The 17,455-nt window shown below is 35.9% G+C and overlaps 1 protein-coding gene across 7 annotated transcripts in view; it reads left to right on the top strand.

Moving 5' to 3' along the window:
- IRAG1 (inositol 1,4,5-triphosphate receptor associated 1) overlaps positions 1–17,455 on the top strand; it is a 154,673-nt gene that overhangs the window by 85,248 nt on the left and 51,970 nt on the right. For 6 of the 7 annotated variants that reach the window (XM_032762356.2, XM_032762355.2, XM_032762358.2 and 3 more), the window contains 7 exons: positions 189–289; positions 3,262–3,332; positions 5,890–6,063; positions 7,469–7,546; positions 8,194–8,243; positions 10,511–11,101; positions 14,251–14,329. In XM_032762356.2, coding sequence (XP_032618247.1) covers positions 189–289; positions 3,262–3,332; positions 5,890–6,063; positions 7,469–7,546; positions 8,194–8,243; positions 10,511–11,101; positions 14,251–14,329 — 1,144 coding nt within the window. The remainder of the gene's footprint in view (positions 1–188; positions 290–3,261; positions 3,333–5,889; positions 6,064–7,468; positions 7,547–8,193; positions 8,244–10,510; positions 11,102–14,250; positions 14,330–17,455) is intronic. The other variant, XM_032762352.2, reaches the window with a different exon arrangement.

Below are 17,455 nucleotides of genomic sequence, written 5' to 3'. Positions count from 1 at the left end.
GGCGTTAAGGATTGGTTTCATTATCTGTTGTGTTTGAAGGAGATTTAACTCTTATATTGTTGAACCATGTTCATCTTTTCTCCAGGTAAATTGACAGAGAAATACATTTTATATTCCATATACAGCATCATTTTTCAGTGTTTTAAATTTTTGTTTAACTACATTTTCATTTGTCACAAACCATTCAGGATGCTACTATTGAGGGGACAACATGCAGTGCACCTTCTATTGTTCTTCCAGAGAATGCTGTAACGCCAGATGTAGAAATTGATAAAAATCTGGTTAACAGGTACTGCATATAAGACATGTGTTATCAGATTATACATAACTGGTATAATAATTCCAAGATATACATTTCAGAGAATCTGTGCCTTTGAAATATACTTCGTTTTAAAGAAATCAGCATTTTATTTTTATTTGTAACTAGATATATTGTCTTTACGTTCTATGACTATTTTTAACATAAGGAAGTGGAATTATAGAGATATCATAATTGGTACCAAAGGAATAGGTTTTTTACACCACTCAGTCCTGTGACCTAACTCTGGGAATAATCCAAATGAAATCTGTAGGAGTTTGACATGAATAAGGACTGCAAAATGCATGCATGAAGTTTACATAAATTTGCTAAATCTTCCAGATTAACACAATTTAAATTTTGAGCAAATGTGAGATTAAAACAACTATGAAAATAGATTTTTCACATAATTTGGACCCAGTTTGACAACTATTACTCATGGGAGCAGGCCTTCCTCATGTGAGTAACTCCACTGTAACCTTGTGAGTAGAGGTTGCTGCCTCTGTCTCTTTGGCATGTGATGGAGTGTCCTGGAGCCCTCTGCCCTTGTTCAGGGCATGCAGGGACCTGTAACAATTGTGCAAGGAGTATTCCTTCCACACACTTTACTCCATGCACAGTTTCCCAAGCTCTTTGACCCCGCATCAGCTTCCTGTATGACCACCAGTGGAGCACAAGTTGGGCAGTTTGGGAAGGGATTGTACCTCAGGAGGAAGGCACAATTCTTCCCTGAGCGCCTTATGGGGCAGTATACCCCCTAGTCAGTTCAATGGCTAAATCCCACCTTCTAATCCACTAGTTGTAGTTGTGGGGTCAGATTCTGCTGATTTTACTCACACAAGTGAATACTGGCATATGTAAGGTGAAGAGAATTTGGTCCAAAATGAAAATTTTTTTTTTGTTAAAATCCTTAATATATATTGTTACTTCTTCGTTAGCTTATACTTATGTAGCTTAATAAGTGTGTGCAGAATGCATAGTTTGAATCTGATTATACCACTCCTTTTTTGTTACCTACCTAGTAGAATGTTGTTTTAAATTATGCCTGCTACTATTATATCCTAGTACTATGCAGAAAAGTTTATATATATTAGCAGTCATTCATATTAAATAGAACCTGTAACCTACTTTGCAAGAACTATGTATCAACACAATAATTTGTACTTAGAAAAATCAAGAACATTCCATTTATCTGAAGCTTAAATTAGTAAAGAATTCAAAACCAATAAATTAACTAAAAAAAGAAAGTATCAATTTAAGCAGAAGTTTTATTTATAGTATGTAAGAACAATATAGCAACTAGGCTTAACTGTAATGGAAAGTAATTACCAAAGGAAATTGAGTAAACTAAAAATGCTTTGCAACATGTACTAACAGTCTTTGCAAATACTATATTTAATTTTATTCTTTTATCTTGCATTTTATGTTTTCATGCATTGTTGAAAGTGCTTATGATTTCTCTTGGCATATTTAGTTGATGACACATCTGTTAATGCCCTCTTAGTTCCAGTCTTGTGTACGTTATCTTCAGTATTGAATAAATTATTAAAACTTACACCATTATAACTATCAACATCAATAACTGCTATTGTGGATCATTTCATTATCACATGCATTATGGGAAAGCTTGTATCCCTGCAGATTCCCCAGTCAAGCCATTATTTAGTAAACTTGTGTTGGCAATAAAGGAAATGTTCTGTTTCCCAAAGAGTGGCCAATCTTCAGAACACTGGCAAAACCATTTCAGTTTTCTTTTAAAGAATTTGAGCTGGCTGGTAACCTGAGTGAGACCACATTCATTTCAAAATAGCCATCAAACAGTTAGCAAATGGTAATAGCTCAATGTAACAGATCTTTGAATTAATGAAATGGAAGAGAGATATTCCAGATTCTGGCCCCAGTTCAACACATGTTCATGGTAAACTTTAAACACACTAATAATACCACCACTATTCAGCAAAACACTTAAACATTGAGGTCAATGGGATGTAAGTACTATCTTAAGGTTAAGCATATGCTTAAATACTTTGTTGAACAGGGATAGGATTATCAATATGATTAAAGTTAAGTATGTGTTTACAGCTTTGCTGATTTGGGACCATTATTATCAGTCTTTTGAGCTACCCAGTTCCTCATCCTGATGTAACTTAATATCTATTTAAAATAAATGAATTTTTTTTTATCTCAGAGAAAATAAATAATCGTAACAAATTATCAGTTTACACACATTGGAAAGTTTTTCTTGCTATGAACCACATTTACATCAGTCTTAGATCACAACACTGAACGTAAAAGGTGCAGCTTTTGTTGAAAAATAGTGGATACATTTATGAAATTCAAGGTTATCAGTAAAAGTCAAAACTTCCACCACTTGAGAGTGATGATTGCAATACACTGCTTCCTTGATTTCTCCCTTGTATCAGAGAAATCTCAGCAAAAGACACCTTTTCTTTTCTTTTTTTTTTCAGGGTCTAACCCAACTCTCATTGAAGTCAAAGGGAATCTTTTCATTCATTTTTAATTGGATCATCCTTTAGTGAAAAGAACCAGCTATGTAAACACTTTTCAATAAAGCAAATTCAGAACTTTGAAAAGAGGATGTTTGCCTATTTTCCCCCAGATTTTGAAAAACTTAAAATGTCTAAAACAAAATTTGCATAATTCACTTTTATGGGGAAACTAATACAAACCTTTATCAGCTTGAGCATACTGTTTCTTTTTTCTGTCTTCTCTTTTTTTTTTTTCATTCTGAGACAATAGTTAATTGGATATCAAATTGTGATTTGGGGGGAGAGAGAGAGTTAGTTATTTTTATATTGTGTTTTTCCAAAAGGCATACCAGTAAATTAGAAAACATGTTATTTTTGTAGAAACTTTTGTGTGTCAATGAATATATATGATAAAAGCATTATTTTAATTTCTTCCTTGTTGTTTACTGCTATGTTTTGTTTTTCTTTCCCTAGACCTCATAGTCCTCATCTGAGACATTCTAACCGACACACTAGGACTTCCGTTAGTTCACTGACTTCTGTTGGTAAGAAATAATTCTGTTAATAGTCATGTTAATTAATGTTAATGTTAATGTTTTCCCCCAAAACAAAATCTGACATGTGCAAATAAGATTTAAATAGATCTCCACTGGAATAGCATAGTCTATTGACCTCAGTGGAACCACACCAATATACATCAGTGGATAATCTGGCCCACAGAAATTAGAATGACTGTATAATGCCCTCTTCTGTACACACTGATGAAGTGGGTTTTAGCCCATGAAAGCTTATGCCCAAATAAATTTGTTAGTCTCTAGGGTGCCACAAGGACTTCTCGTTGTTGTTGCTGATACAGACTAACACAGCTACCACTCTGAAAACTGAGTACAATGTATACAGAAAATACTTGATAGTATAGCAGGATAAATTATCACCCTGAGTTTACAAGTGCTGAATAATACACAGAATACACACATGAGCAAAGCTAGGGAAATACATATCTTCTAGTGCCAAAATACAGTAATAAAATAACATAGCTCTTACTCCTTTTTTTATAAGGTTGGCAATATATCTTCTGAGAAACTCCTCTTTTGTGAAAATTATTGTACAGTGGTTCTATTTTTTCATTCTTTGTGCAGAATCAGATATCTAATTAAAAGAAAAAAAACTTCATGATCCGGTATCTGTCAAAATATTTGGGTCAATTAAGATACCAGCTACTTAAATATCTAATGAAAATTACCACATTCTTTAGGGGGAGATTTTGATGCCCTTCCTCGCAATGAGTACCTTACTTCATGAAGAGTATCATTGACTTCGGTGTGCTACTTATGGAATAATGTATTACTCAATAGGAGTAAAGGTGATATAATCTGACCATTATTATACGTATATGCATTTGGAAAACTTCCCAACGTTTGGAGATGAAATGCTGGCAAAACTTCCATTGACTTCAATAGGACCAGGATTTCATCCCATGTGTGTTTGTATCTGGATTGTTGCTGCAGACCCATCTCTAATTACAACATCCTTCCTTTGCCAGTACAAAATGTACGGAATTATAGGCAAGATTACACTAAAGTATGAAAAGATAAAGGAATAAACAGACATGAGCTATTACCTAAAGAAGGAAAGAAAGAAAAACAAACTTCAGAAGTCCAGGCCCAATTACACAACAGATAAAATGGTTCATGTAAAATTAAGTTTAGATATTGAAATACATTAGAAATGTTTCGTTTCTTATTATACTTTAATAGTCAAGATTCTGGTTTGATGTTTTCAGTTTATTTGATAGATTATATTAAAATGATGAGTATATTATTTCATTAATAAAAATCCTAGCAATTTATTTAGGCAGATTTGTTTTTCTAAAACTATATTTGGAGCTGTTTTTAAAATAGCATGGTATATGGTGGCTCAAGACATGTGAAGTCAGACATAATCAAATATGTGAGAAAGCAAGCAAACTATGGCACTACTGAAATTAAACTTTAAAATGCCTAGAGATCTAAGTGGACTGGAAAACCCTGTACCATATTAATACCTACATGCTAGCTAGATCAACAGCGGCACCCAAGTCATGCATACACTGTGAGATGCCATTGTTTGGTGAGAAAATGAGAATGCTGAACTAAGAAAATGAGAATTGTTTGGTGAGAAGTCAGTTCCCTTAGACTCTTTTAAAAAGATAACTGAGGGCCTGATCTATAGCAAGTCAATGGGAGTCTTTTCACTTACCATAATGGACTTTGGATCAGGCCCACTAAGGTGGATTTTTGACAAGACCCTTAGGGTAAAATGTTCAAAAGCACCTAAGTGACTTACCACTTAGTTCCAAAACTGACTTAGGCTCCTAGTTGCCTTAAGTCACTTTGAAAATGGGACTTAAGTTTCTAAGTTACCAAGTGGTTTTGAAAATTTAGTATAAAGCTACGTGAAAAGCCAACTTTTAAATAGAAGAAGAAAATTGTAGACCCTGTTGATCAAATTTTCAAAACCAGCTTCTAGAATTACAGTCACAGTTACAGATGGTCAAACATTTACACATGCAAAACTCTGGGCCCAAATCTGCAAACCTGCCAATAGAGTTACTCATGTGCTTGAAGTTAAGTATGCACTTCCTTTGCCAAGGACGTTTGTGGGACTTTGTGCTTGAAAAATTTTATGGGCAGAAACTTTCACAAAAAATCATTTGTAACAGAAATGCTGACAGTACTAGCTGACGTAGGGATAGTGCCATGCTCATTTTTATAAATAAGGAAAATAAATCTTAGAAATAAATAAAAGGATGCATGCTATATAGAAAACCAAGTTTTATGTTAAGACAGCTATTTAAGGTGGTGATGAGCAGCTTCACCTCCAGTGATTTCGTTTTGCAGAAGATCGTCAGTATCTTTTAGGATTGGTCCCTGAATCTGGGGGCACAGCACCACTGGAAAGTGATGTTCAGTGTGATTGATTAGTGAATATGAGTTGATAGCTCAATTATAGGTCTATTTTAAACCATGTGATATGTGCACATGATTTTTTAAAAATATGCAACAAATTATCTAGAGACAGGGTTATACTATACAGATCTAAGTCACATGCTTTGCTACTGAGACAATACAGGTCAGGTGATTGATCTGGTAAATGGCCAACTGCCAGATGTCAAAATCTCAGATGAAGATAAAAAGAAGAATCTTGAGTTACTAGAAGAAGCAAAGAGAGTGAGTGAGAGGTTCCTAATGCGCAGAGGCAGAAAATCAAGAAGCAGTCTTCCAGAGTCTCCCACAGGTAGGTGCAAGATGTGAAAATAACATACAACATAGAAATCTAGAAGTTTGCAAATGTATAAGGCACATGTTCAACATGATCCATGCACATAGTTTGTTGTTGTTAATCTCCCTGAGGATATTTCTCTTTAACTGTCTTGAAAACTGAGTAGCTGACTAGAAAGGCCTTATAATCTAGAGCTGGCACACATTTATTGGCAGAGAGTTTTCCTACTCAAAATATGAAATTTCTACATGGGAAGACGTCAATTTTGATTTGATTTTTTCCCCACAGGAAATATGTAAATGAAAATTTGTTGTTCAATCCATAGTTCTAAACTAAATTAAAATGGTGTTGACTTAAAAAGCTGTTTTATTTCATTTTTTGGTTTTAAAAAATGAACATAATGACATTTTATGCTGGAATGTTGATTTGAAATGACACTTTTTTTTCCAACTTAAAATTTTTTGAAAAACCGAAACAAAATGACAAAGTGAAAATTGTCGTTTCATTTTGAAATGTCAATTTGAAACCAAACATTTTGTTTAGAATTGTTTGAAACTTTCTGGGAAAAAACAAGATTTTTTTTTTTCATTAAAAATTCCTGTTGGCAACATTTTTGTTTTCTGACCAACTGTGAGCTCAGTGTGATTTTTTTTCACTAGTTTCCTTTGTGGGTTTATTGTATATATAAGATAATATTCCTGATATCCCTTTTACCATCATTTTTTTGGAATTGCTTGTCTGTTGGGGCTGGGGGGTCATTGAAGCCAGAACCAATATTGTTGCCATTATTTTAGCTGTTTTTTCTTATTGGTCTGATGCTGCAAACAGGTGGGCACATGTAAGGGCATTGGTCTTAGAAAAATATGCGGTAGCACAATGGGGATAAGGTCAAATATTTTGTCACAAAATGTTCTGCAGGGGCTTTAAAACCCAACCAGTCTGTGATCCACAAATTATTGCAAAATATAACTAAGAGTCGCAGAAGCAGCTTGCTGCTCGCTTCCATTGTGGGTTCTGGCCCTTTTCAATTCACACAGTGTACAAATTCCCACACCTTCACTCCTGTATATCCACTTCCCTGCGTTGCAGTGCAAACAGCCACTGCAGATGACCCACAAATGCAGTAGAAATGCAACATCAGAGGATCATATTTAGCCCATTAAGGAAGTAGCATGTTTGTTTCTCAGTACAATTTGTTTATACTTTTAGAAACTAGTTTCCATTTCCCCAAAACATTTTTAGCAATCTGAAATAATTTGTTGAGATTTGTAAATGCTCTGGCCATGAACATTGCCATCAGATGACTATGCTACTACTGTCTGTTAGGGTATTTTAATCTGAGCAGGAACCTTGGAAACCATAAGCCAAGTTAAAAAAAAATTACCTAATGCTTTCTTTTCTTTTTTCCATTTTAATGAAGCTGTTTCTCCTACACTTAGTCCAAGAGTTTCACCTGTACCATCTCAGAACAACTCTCTCACTCTTCCAATCCCAACAGGTAAAGTTATCTGTAGATGTTCAAATATAAACTATTTTACAAAGCCCCTGGGGAAAATGCACATTAGGCTACACTTCCATCCATTGAAAAGTAGCCAGGATTCATAAATTCATAAGTCTCTCTCCTTGAAAATGATGACATTTGTGAATACCCACAATAAATTAGTAAGTATGCAGTGTTGTTGTAGCCATGTCAGTCCCAGGATACTAGAGAGACAAGGTGGGTGGAGAGACAAGTTTCAAGCTCAGACAGAGCTCTTCTTCGGGTGTGGGAAACTTACTCAGAGTGTCACACTAAATACAAGATGGAACAGATATATTAAGACAGTTATTTTGTGCTCATTCCTAGGTCATATGTCCTATGTTTTATTGTCCTTCTCAACTGTGAAGCTTTGCTATAATAATTAATGTTCTGTTCCTACTGCAGTAGAATGGGCATTTGTTTATTATTATTACTATTATTATTATTATTTTATTTATTTCCACTTTAAGATACAACTTTATGAATTCTAATATCTAAATGGGAAATTTTCAGTGTTGTGCCTTTGAAACTCTCCACGATTATCTTGTTGGTCTGGGTGTTATTGAAATATAATAAACAAAATATAAAAGATCAGGAGATTGATCATATATTTTTTACTATTCTAGGGTCTGATGTATGTACAGCCACGGGTGCTGCGTCAGTGTCTCCACTGCAGGTAAGACTGAGTTACAGGTGCTGGCTGTGGTATACTGTAATTACAATAATACCACTTTACACTGTTCTGTTGCTCTCTAAGAATAACGTGAAGCTTTCAATAGCAGTCTCTGTACCAAAAGTAGCAAAAGTTAAGGCTAAAGATATACCTTTTATTTAGGTTATGGTCAGCTTAATGAGCTGACTCTGAAAGCCAATTGCACACAGCATAATGACAGTTCTCTGAAACATCATGGAGAGCCACTGGAAGATTAGAAAAGATCTCATGTGTTCCTGATTTAGAAAAAAGGACAGAGCCATAATCTTGGCAGTTACCAGTCCATAAATTTAATTTCTACTTCAAGTATAGTAATGCAACAAATATTAAGAGATTAAAATATCGTCCCTGAACATCTAACGGACAGCAGAATTAAATGCAATAGGTGTCATGTGTCTGTCCAAAAAAAAAAAAAATCTTGCAAGACAAATTACTTATTTTTTTATTTTTTGCTAGAATAACAAAATTATAAAAGAGGATGAAGGGCAAGCAGCAGAAGTAAGCATTTGATAACAGTGTCTTACAAACTCTTACCCTTGAAATTAAACGCAGGTTGGCTCAGATAAGAATACTGTTGTGTGGTTTTGAAAGATTGTACTGTAATCAAAGTGAAATGAGATGCAGCACTGAACTGAGAGGCCAGGAGGGGTCTACTGCAGTACTAGAGATAAAAAATTGCTTCCAGCCTTAGGATCTAATCATGTGAACATTTATGTTCCTGTTTATACACACGAGTAGTTCCATTGATTTTAACTGAGCTACTTATGTGAGGAAAATTTAGAATATATGTGACTTGAGTGTTGCAGAATCAGGGTCATAGTTAACATTTAGAACAATATTGTGACCCAACCTAATGCAGCCATGCAAGGGAATAAAAGGAAATAAGATTCCCACCTCCACAAATGACCCTGAACATCTGCATTTGTGTTCCCTGCATCTCAGCAATAGTGCTCCTTACCACAGTAAAGAGAGGATCGGGTGCATGCCCCATACTTCCTCCATCCCTTCTTCTCCTACAGGCATGTGAGTAAGGAATAGGCAGATTCCTGGCTCTGACCCCCAACATACAGGCCACAGCAGAGCTGGCAGATGCTGGGAGGGGTGGGGAAGTAATGTGCATCCAGTAAAGGAGTGGTGCAAATCATTTCTTCCTGTGAACTATAGGTGAGTAAGGAAGAATCTGTGTTTACTGTGACAGTTCCTTCTTATGCATCAACTAGAGCATTGGGCAAAGGCCCAGTCTAGCCTTTTGCAATCAGAAGGCGAGAGTAAACACCATGTTAAAGAAATTTTCCAATAATATTTAATTAGGTGGAGTTGCAATTATCAGTAAACAGAGAAATAACAGATAGGGACCCAGAGAAATTAGAAACATGGGGAGAAAAATGAGATAATGTGATTTAACTTTGGAAATATGAAGGCTCATATATTGTGGTGGGGGAATAATGGAAAGTTGTTATGCTGAGAGATGTAGGGGTAAATGCATATAAGCACTTTGATATCCTCTGATAGAATAATAGTAATAAAAATGGTGATGGTAATCAATTAAAAATGTAATAACAATATGTCATTCCACAGAAGCAAATGGTGGTGAAAGGGGAAGTGGTCCTTCACAATTAAATACCCCACCTTGCTCACTCTGTTTCCTTATTTTGTGTGTGTGTGGTAGGCACTTTTCAAACACATAAAGAAGTCTGCCCCTTAAAGTACTGTTAAACCAGACATGGTTTAACTGGTTAAACTTGTTTAGGCTCTCCTTACAGAGGGCTCCAACAAATTTCTTGTGAAAATATCATTCACTGTAAACCAGATAGATTGACATGCCAATAATATTTCTTCTGCTTCAGTATAAGGTTACTTGTCTGACATATTTATGGACCTCATCCTGCAGCCCTTATTCAGGCAAATCTTACACTGAAGTCAATAGGGAGTTTTGCCTGATGTAAGGCTAGCTGCATTGGACCCTGGAAGTGGGGGTGTGATTTATTTTTTCAAAGGCACAAATGAAAGGCGTCCATTTCCCATTGATCATCAACGTGCCTCCAAGCACCTACCTGCTTTCTGGGTCTTTCAAAATCTCCCTACTCCCTACAATGAAGCATTTATAAGCAAATGGCAGTTAAAACAGAAGTGTTCCTTTACAATGCAATCCAGCTTCTCTCTCTCTATCTCTCTCTCACACACACACACACAGTGTTTTCATACCTTTTATACATATTCTTTTCTTTCAGAATGTCACAAAACATTTAACCGATAGAAAGCAGAATGATCAGAGGAAGGTTTCTCAGGGAAGGTTGGTTCCTCGTTCCACTAGTTTTGAAAACTCCAAAGAGAAACTCTCTGCACAAAAAGAAAACTTTGATCCACTTACACATATGGATAATTTACCCAAATCCTCTCCTTCAGGCAGTGATGCTGGCAAAACTTCTCTTAACACAAGCACAAACAGCTGTGAAAATGAACATGGAAAACCATTACTTAAGAAATCAAAAGAAAATGACTTTCCTTTAAGAATGTATCGACAAGGACCAGGCACAGGTACTATGGACAAAAAATTAAAAAGTTCTGTCCCAGAACTGATGGACCCTAAAGTTACCTGTAAAACAGAACTTAAAGCATCTGGAACACGCCCTCCTCTATTACGAGCGGTATCATGGGATAGCATAGAACCTGGACATCAAGAAAAGGCACCTTTTAAATTACCGCCTGAAGAAGATATTAGTAATAAATCCAGCAATCAGTTGACTAAAACATTAACATTCAAAGATCTTCAAATACAAGTTCAACCAGTTCGAATGCAGAAATTGACAAAGCTCAGAGAGGTGAGTTTCTGGACATAAATAGTATTATGTAGTGTTACACTAAGTTACATAGTGTTGCAATATCCTATATGTGACCTACTGTGTTTGTACATCACAAAACTATATAATTAATACTTATTAAAGTGCTACACTGTAATAGACTCTGCAAAAAACAATTTTGTGCCTTTTAGAGATGGAATTAAGGAGATTGGATAGTGAAATATAAGAAAACAGATTTTTTTTCATTTTTTGTTTCTCATAAGAGACCATGCAGACTAGAATCTTTTGATTCTATTATTATTCATCTAACTGTGCATTTTCTAGGTCTTACATAGTAAAAACTTATTAAAAAATATGCAGTTATTATCCTGGATTCTGAGCACTCTGAGGTTTATGTTCTTGACTGGATACAAAAGGCACTGGATGCGAAACACAGTTCAGTACTAATGGAACATGCATAGCTAAAACTTTAGCTGTTATGTTTAGAAAATTGAGTCCTAATCTGAAGTCCATCTGAAGTCAATGAAAAGTCTCCTTTACTTCAGTGGACTTTGGATCAGGCCCTTACTGAGAATACTGTTAGTGGTACTCCTAAATAGTTCTGAAAAAGCGGCTTCAATGCACTCACACAATGTTTATCATTTGGACCTAAAAATCAAACTACAAAAAAGCAGCATTTTGTTACGTTTTAGGCTTGGTGTGTTCTCTATGAAATAGTCATGTTTTCTTATTTTATCACTATTTTTATAATTACAAGAAAGTTTATGCTTAAGAGATGGAAAGAATTATAGCAAAGTTAACATAGTATTATGTTTTTATTTTTTGGTTCCTATTTATTGAATACGTAGCTTTAAAATTCTTTTCAACTAGTGTATTCTTATTCTCAGTGCCATAGAAACTACAATCTCTTCACAACGCACATGCTGCTGTTACATACACATTTCTTGGTTCCCAGAAACCGTCTTATGGGAAAAAAATTATCACATGGCTATGTGGGAAACATTAGTTGTTTCCCTCTATTTTAATATAAAGGTGAACATAACACATAGTACAGTGGTATTTCAGTTTTAGATGTAGTGCATTACATGTAAACAGGAAGAAGTTGATTAACTGTCTTGTCATTGTAAGTAATACTTGGGAGTGAAATAATCTATTTTAATCTCTAAGGAGAGATTTAGATGTGAAAAGCTCTCCTTCCTGAGGATATACCAACAAACCTTATGTAAAAAAAAAAAAAAGTTCTTTAAGAGTGTTACTTCTGCTTATGCACTTCATTTTCTTCCATATGCTATATTTTTCTGTTCCTTCCAGAATTTCTCCCTCAAAACAAGACATTCTTTGACTTTATATGTTAATAGAATTTGATGTGTGTGGACTGAGAACTGTATATGGATCTAAAGGTTCAACTTTAGGTTCAAGTTTATACACGGTTATTGTACTTTGTTAAAGTCTGACTCTGCCCTGGTATACCCCTACATGTTTGTCACTGGAGTCAATGGTATCTTAAAAAGCAGCAGAGAATCCTGTGGCACCTTATAGACTAACAGACGCTTTGGATCATGAGCTTTCGTGGGTGAATACCCACTTTTGTCCTTATTGTAGACACCCCTTTTTTAAAAAGGTCACTTTTGTTTAGCTGTGTTGAACACATCTGAGTGTTTGTGTAAAAAAAAAAATAGTAATTTTAAAGGTTTTGGCCTTTGATCCAAACCTTGGCTTACAAGATATAGTGAAGATGAAAAAGAAAAAGAAAAGAAAAGAAAAGAAATTGGACTTTCTCAGATAAACTCTCAAAGTGTCTGGTGCTTTAATGCAAAGGTATCCCAGACAAAATACGTATGGGGACAGTGCAAGAGCTGCTGTGCCAAATTTCTTTAATGGTGTAAATCTGACTACAATGGAACTACACAAAGGGTGAATTTGGCCTTTTAAGTCTAAAAATTAATCTGCTTAATAATTGTAGGTATCTTAGCATCAAAGTACATGCTTTTTAAAGTGATTGTTAGAGATGCATGAAATTTAAAAGATAATCCACCCACGAACAGTAACAAACTGATACATATGTATTGCAAAGAAGAATTAAATTGCAGTAAATCTTTCATTAGAGCTGAAAGAAACCCTTCACTGATTCTTAATTACAATGACATAACCAATGTATCTTCTTGCAAGCCTCCAGCTGTTTATATGTGAGGTTAACACAGCACTGATATAAGAAAGAACATCAGATTTTAAAGCAGGTTATTTAACTCCATAGTATTACTGAGAACTGACAGACTATTAGTCATCTTTTTGTTGTTTACATACTTTAAGATGTACAATTATGTACTGGAAAACCAATTTCTTTCAATAAGTACTCAAATCATATGAATGCCATAGAGATTCCTAAAAATAAATAAAATTAAATTTATAAGCAACAGAATCAGTACCTGAAATCAGGAAATTAACACTTAGATATGTGGCAAAATTCAAGTTAAAAGAGATTAATCTTTAGGTTTAACATGGAACCTTTTTTAGCAAAGGACAGTGTTTATGACTTATAAATACACTTAAGAATGTTATCTAAATTCATTTTTTGCAAAATTTAATCCCCTCTCTGCTTGGGAGCATATTGGCACCATAGACTGCAATAACACTGAGAAGCACTAGCCTGTAGGAATAACATAAAAGGGGTTTTGTGAAGAATTCCTAGTGGACAAGTGGGCTAAATGACAGTCACTTGAATGTCCTTTTCTGCATTTTTCTCTCTCTCCTTCCTGGGATCAGTTTTACACTGAATTATTGTAGCAATAACAAGATCTAGAACTTTTTATTTTCTTCCACTTGCGTAGAGAGAAATTGACCTTCAGTGAATGAGAGAAATAAATGCCTTTTGCATATCTCTATAGGCATTGAGCAACTACAGCTGTGACCATAAATCTACACTGAAGATTCATTAGTTTGGAGATTTTACTAAATAAAATGAGTTGAAGTGTTTTATACCTGAGTTATTGAGTCATGCAATTTAATACAATTTAATACGTGACTACAATTAATTCCTTTTGCATACTTGATAAATATGTACATACATGTATTTCAGAAATATAATGTTGACCTTAGTTTTCCAGTACTGTGATATTTAAATTGAGACATCTAACTATTCTGTTTAGAAATATTTCAATTTTTCTCAACAGGAGCATATTCTTATGCGAAATCAAAACTTAGTTGGACTTAAACTGCCTGAACTCAGTGAAGCAGCTGAACAGGAAAGAGGTGCAATATCATCAAGCTGGAAGGAATACTTGTTTATTTCACACAGTCTTTTTATCCAAATAATGTAAAAGGAAATGTTATTTAGTTACGTTTTGAGAATCTACTGGCAGTACAGTAACAGTATATGGGGAATCATCATCTAACTGGTGTGTTTCTAATGGGGTCTCTCCAGGATCATTTAGTGGTCCTATGCTATTTAATTTTTTTATCAATGATCTGGAGGAAAACACAAAATAATTGCTAACAAAATTTACAAATGACACAAATGAAGTGTAAATAATTAAGAGGACAAGTCACTGATACAGAGCAATCCAAAATGTTTCATAAACTGGGCACAAGCAAACAATATGCATTTCAATATGGCCAAATGTAAAATCATACATCTAGGAACAAAGAATTCAGGCTATATTTACAGGATGTGGGACTGTTTTCTAGGAAACAGTGACTCTGAAAAGGATTTTCAGGTCATGGTGTATAACTTGCTGAATGTGAGCTGCCAGTGTGATTCTGTGGCCATAATGCAATCCCTGAATATATAAACTGGGATGTATTGAGTAGAGGAAGGTAGATTATATTGCTTCTGTTTTTGGCACTGGTGAAAAATTAGGAAGACTGAGAGGGGAGATAACAGTGTCCAAGTACGTAAAAGGTTATTACAAGGAGGAGGGAGAAGAATTATTCTTCTTAACCTCTGAGGATAGGACAAGAAGCAATGGGCTTAAATTGCAGCAAGGGAGATTTACTTTGGACATTAGCAAAAACTTCCTGTCAGGGTGGTTAATTGCCTAGGGAGATTGTGGAATCTCCATGATTGGGGATTTTTAAGATCAGGTTGGACAAACATCTATCGGGAGTGGCCATCCTGTGGCTCCGGAGCCGCATGTGGCTCTTCAGAAGTTAATACGTGGCTCGTTGCATCGGCACTGACTCGGGGGCTGGAGCTACAGATGCTAACTTTCCAATGTGGCAGATAGTGCTCACTGCTCAACTCCCTGCTCTACCTTGGGCCCTGTTCACACTCCACCCCTTCCCCCAAGGCTCCTGCCCATCCTCTGAGCCTGCCATGTCCTCACTACACCTCCACCCTTCCCACCAGAGCCTCCTGCGCATTTGAAACAGCTGATTGTGGCAGGCGGGAGGCGCTGACTGGTGGGGCTGCCAGCGGGCAGGAGGCACTGGGGGCTGGAGGGCGGGAGCTGATGTGGGGCTGCTAACTTATTACTGTGGCTCTTTGGCAATGTACATTGGTAAATTCTGGCACCTTCTCAGGCTCAGGTTGGCCACTTAATACTTAGTCCTGCCATGAGTGCAAGGGATTGGACTAGATGACCTCTTGGGTCCCTTCCAGTTCTATGATTCTATGAGAGGATTCAGAGAAGAACCAGGAGAATGATTAAAGGATTGGACAACATGCTTTATAGTGGCAGAATCCAAGGATCCCAATCTGTTTAGCTTCAAGAGAAGGTTAAGGGATGACTTGGTCACCATCTATAAGTACCTACATGGGGATCAGAAATGGGCTTTTCAGTCTAGCAGACAAAGGTATAACAAAATCCAATTGATGGAAGTTGAAGCTACAGAAATTTAGACTAGAAATAAGGTACAAAATTTTAACCATTGGAACAATTTACCAAGAGGCGTGGTGGATTCTCCATCACTGGCAATTTTAAATGAAAGATATTTTTCCTAAAAGATCTGCTCTAGTTTGAACAGGAATTAATTCAGGGAAACTCTATGGCCTTTGTTATGCAGGAGGTCAGATAAGATGACCACAGTTGTTCCTTCTTGATCTTATAATTGATGAATCTGTGTGAGAGTGAAGGTGAGCGAAGCTTGACTCATAATCATTTCGGGTGTGATCCAAAGACCATTGAAATAAATGGAAAGATTCCTATTAACATCATTAATTCATAAGTTTTCAGGCCAGAGCTACCATTATGGACATCTAGTCCAACCTCCTACAAAATGCAGACCACAGAATTTCATCCAGCAATTCTTTCTTCAAGCACGTAACTTCTAGTTGAGCTAGCTCTTATCTTTTACAAAGACCTCAAATCTTGATTTAAATAATTCAAGCGATGGAGAAGCCATCACGTTCCCAGTAAGTTCTTCAAAAGGTTAATAATTCTCATGTTTAAAAATATACATCTTCTTTCTAGCCAGAATTTGTCTAGATTAAGCTTCCAGACATTGGACCTTGTTATGCTTCTAGATTGAACAGCCATAGCTTCTCTTTGCTAGATTACCAAATTTCTGTTCCCCATGTAGACATTTATAGACTGTGATCAAGTCACCCTTAACCTTTTCTTGGATAAACTAGATTGAGCTTCTTATCTGTCTCGCAGGAAAGCAGGTTTTCTAGACATTGATTGATTCTTGTGGATATTTTCTGAATCCTTTCCAATTTTTCAACATCCTTTTTGAAAGGTGGAGACAAGACATGATATCCTGGCTCAAACAAAGTTAACAGCAAAACTCCTATTGACATGAGCCAGGATTTCACATTGGAAGTGGATGGCAGTAGCATAGATGAACCAACATGCTTATACTAATCTCCTGTATCATGACTTTTTGTGTGATCAGATGTACTACTTTATGTGGGGCTACCATTCAAATGAACAAATGACCTTTCCTTTCCTCAAGAGAGTTCCATGTTGCTCTGTGACATGTGTTCCAATGAATAAAAGTAATATTAGTGACAGGACTGTAAAGGATGAGGCCAATGTTTTCAAACCTGTGTGCCTAAAATCAGTCATCTAAATCAGTGTTTAAAACCCTAACATAAAGGTGGCCTGGTTTTTCAGAGGTGCTGCGCATTCACAATTTCCATTTATTTGGATGGGAGTTTTGGGTGCTCAGCACCTGTGAAAAAGAGGCCACCTTTTACATAGTGGCTTTAAATCAGGATTGACATTACTAACTTCAAGTATTAGAGGGGTAGCCGTGTTAGTCTGGATCTGTAAAAGCAGCAAAGAATCCTGTGGCACCTTATAGACTAACAGAGGTTTTGGAGCGTGAGCTTTCGTAGGTGAATACCTACTTCATCAGATGCATGTAGTGGAAATTTCCAGGGGCAGGTATATATATGCAAGCAAGCTAGAGATAATGAGATTAGTTCAATCAGGG

This window comes from Chelonoidis abingdonii, chromosome 4 (assembly GCF_003597395.2).
Source record: "Chelonoidis abingdonii isolate Lonesome George chromosome 4, CheloAbing_2.0, whole genome shotgun sequence".
Lineage (NCBI taxonomy): Eukaryota > Metazoa > Chordata > Testudines > Testudinidae > Chelonoidis > Chelonoidis abingdonii.
Note: the sequence above shows the minus strand (reverse complement) of the source record. Positions and strands in the feature narration are given on the sequence as shown.